The sequence below is a fragment of the Benincasa hispida genome, chromosome 9 (genome assembly GCF_009727055.1).
Source record: "Benincasa hispida cultivar B227 chromosome 9, ASM972705v1, whole genome shotgun sequence".
NCBI classification, from domain to species: domain Eukaryota; kingdom Viridiplantae; phylum Streptophyta; class Magnoliopsida; order Cucurbitales; family Cucurbitaceae; genus Benincasa; species Benincasa hispida.
The window spans coordinates 10,967,637-10,970,665 of NC_052357.1; the positions used below are offsets into that span (position 1 = coordinate 10,967,637).

General features: G+C 35.9%; 1 protein-coding gene across 1 annotated transcript; it reads right to left on the reverse strand.

Annotated features, from left to right (window-relative positions):
- Nucleotides 1-276: 276 nt before the first annotated feature.
- Nucleotides 277-2,517, reverse strand: LOC120086495 (deSI-like protein At4g17486). Its single transcript, XM_039043176.1, has 3 exons — nucleotides 2,080-2,517; nucleotides 1,213-1,500; nucleotides 277-816 (listed from the first exon to the last, which is right to left on the reverse strand). Exons 1-3 carry the CDS (start codon nucleotides 2,216-2,218, stop codon nucleotides 557-559), a joined length of 687 nt encoding a protein of 228 aa, XP_038899104.1. The 5' UTR covers nucleotides 2,219-2,517; the 3' UTR covers nucleotides 277-556.
- Nucleotides 2,518-3,029: the final 512 nt, after the last annotated feature.

Sequence of the window (3,029 nt, forward strand, 5' to 3'; positions counted from 1 at the left end):
TAAAACGACTTTTAGTGTGAGGTTTTAAATGATACCATCACTAAAGTTTAACGGTGTAAATTGATATTTGACCTAAACTAAATAAATAAAAGTGAGAAGAAAACTCAATTCCCACTCACATGTGTTGCTTGTCTCCTGCTGATTGTAACTTGTCCAATCATCTTAAGTTGGTATACTCCATGATTTTCTCATTCACTTTGACAAGAAGATTTGTGATTACTTAAATTTCAAGTAACAAAAATCTACACATTATTTAAATTATGACAATATGAATATATTGTGATTTTAACTTTCACAATAGTATTAACTTTTACAACTTGGAATTGTTCCTTGGAAGCATTCATTCAAATGTGATGAATGCAAAAAGAAAAGAAGTAGAAATAATACAGAAAAAACAATTAAGAGGCAAAAGAAGGGAATTGAAAGCTTACAAATCCATGGCTTGGAAATATTTGACCTTCCAAGATGAGAACTGTGACTCTTTCAGCTTCTTTGAACAATGCCAATGGAAATGACAGAAAAAAATCCGAGCTGAGGTTGCAATCATGTCTATCCCTCATGAAGACGAGGACGAAGAATGAGAAAACAATGGAGAAGATGGAGGAGGAGCTCGTCTCGTCCGACTTCTTCCTCGGGGAAACGTCAAACTAGGAGAAGAAGTTGCAGATGAAGAGGAATTAGAACTCGAAGTTTTTGTTGATTCACTTGTCAATTCCTTCTTCGTTTCCATGGTTATAACCTTGTCTTCAATTCTGTTGTGGTGCCGGATTCTTGTGGAATTTAAGGTCACTGGTAGAACACAATTACAAAGAAAGCCTGAAAAAGGAAAGAAGAGAACAGCCATTGATTCAAAATGGGGTGGCACAAAACCAAGCAAGCTGGAAAATTTCAATTCGAAAATTTGTATACGCCAATGGTCACTAGATACAAATTCAGAGTACTTTTGCACTGTCGGTCTAATTATGATGGTCTCGAATAATTTCAAAGCAAGCTGATGATGAATATGATCTTGCTACTAAAGTACTTCAATATTATCACGAGCAAGGAAAAAAATGAACTCCAAATCTCAATTTGGGTTGTGTTCATATTCATCAGAAAATTATGTTAGTCTCTTATGAACTTGAAATCAGTACAAATGCAGAAACTGAAAAAGAATCTGATATACTAAACAAGCCACAAATGGATAAAAGAAAGAGGTAGTTTCTTACATACCAATTCTAGCAAGGCGATTAACCCAATTTGGTATGGAATTCCCTGTGAGCTTAATACAAGCATCATTGCAAAAATGGTTGCAATTTTTGGTGATTAAATTGTATGCATTTCCCTTGTAGATTTGAGCAAGTTCCTCCATTAAAGCTCTCACCTCTGTCGGTTTCATATCTGTTTTCCCTACCAAAACTGTCTTCCTAAATCTAAAACCATCGCATTGCTTCGGCACTCCTTCAAAAATTCCTGTTGTTGAGTACTCGTGAGCTCCGAATGCGTATTCCACACCATGAACTACAATCGAAATCAACAGCTAAAATGTCAAATCGAGTTCCGCAAATTCAACTCAAGGATCTGCTATTGAGCATAAGAACGCCACCGGCACCGACTGCGAAATCAACATACTATAAAAGAAAACGAGCTGGTTCATTCAAACGAAAAGCTGGAAATAGCGGCGAAATCAGAAATGTATAATCTACTCATCTGCCGGAAAATGCTCGAAGTTCGATAGCTTAATCAGTAGTATAATTAACAGAAAAGATGCTGAATCGATACAAAAACGGGCCGTAATATGAGCAGACAGTTCATGAAGAAGCGTTTTGTTAATCAGAACAATTTTTCTCACAGCCGAATGCATCTCGATTCACAGTACACACGATTAACAGTCACTAAAACCTTCTTCCTATCCAAACACAAATCAAAACAAGCAAAAGAATGTCGCAAATCGCATCGCATCAACGAATTAGCAAGATCACGAAGAAGGAAAAAAAACGCTAAAGCAGCATTAGAGCTTCGGCCAAGAGAAAACAGAAAAACTCACGAAACGCCTCCGGAAACGAAGATCAAACGGAAGCAATTACTGCCATTACTGACCTTGAACTCCAGAATGGAAAACGCCGAGGCCAAACCAGTAAGCGTATCCATTGATCGCGGTTAGATCATACACATTCAGGTAAACCGGCACGGATCCTCTGGTGGTTTTTCCGATTGGTTTCTTAAGCAAAAACATCATTCCAATCTCAATTCATGGCCAAGAACTCCCAAAAAATGGAGTACGAAAAATGCAGAGAGAAGTCCTGGAGATATGGAAAATTTGAAATTCAAAATCTGTGGGGAAGAATTGAAACTCTTGTTTCTTAGTTTGCAATTCTAACGGGCGTCACCGGCGGCGACTCGTTGTTAAACACCGAAGATATGATCTGGACCGTGGATGATTCTAGTTTGGTGAGGGAATATCATCAGGCTTGGTTTTGGGCTCAAATTACATCAATGCCACTGAGAGCTTTTTAGCTGTCTCCCTCCTAATTTTCTCGTGCTAGCTTAGTATATATACTATAATTTGATCACTAGCATAAATCTCATTTCTCTAATTATATCTCTAATTATCCCAAAAAGAAAAAATAAATGTGTCAAAAAGAAAGAAAGGGAAAAAAAGAAATTTTTTCAGCATAATCTATATAAAATAGACGATTATGAAGAGTATATTTACATCTCCATTTTGTCCTTACAATTTGTCATTATTATTGTCTTGTCCTTCATTACAACTCGAATTGAAGGTAACATGTGAAGCGATATATTTTTTCATATTTAATGAGGAAAATATGTTTAAACAAACAATCACGTCATTTGCTCCGTTATAACTATTTGAGTCAAAATGGTAAAATTTTTGTGTGGGTATAATGTAAACCATATAGATATGGAAAATTACGATCTAACATTGAGATATGATTATATGATAGTTATGTACTTTGTCTCATTACAACTATTTAGATCAAAATGGTACATAATAAAGTGGTGTATTTTTTAATGTACAAGGGTGATTT

Bases quoted from the DNA above. Each gene is read 5' to 3' on its own strand.
- LOC120086495 (XM_039043176.1), bottom strand. From the start codon at position 2,218: ATGATGTTTTTGCTTAAGAAACCAATCGGAAAAACCACCAGAGGATCC. The intron at 1,501-2,079 runs GTCAGTAATGGC...TTTCGATTGTAG, and splicing joins TTTCCATTCTGGAGTTCAAG to TTCATGGTGTGGAATACGCA. The intron at 817-1,212 runs GTATGTAAGAAA...TTCCTTTTTCAG, and splicing joins TAATCGCCTTGCTAGAATTG to GCTTTCTTTGTAATTGTGTT.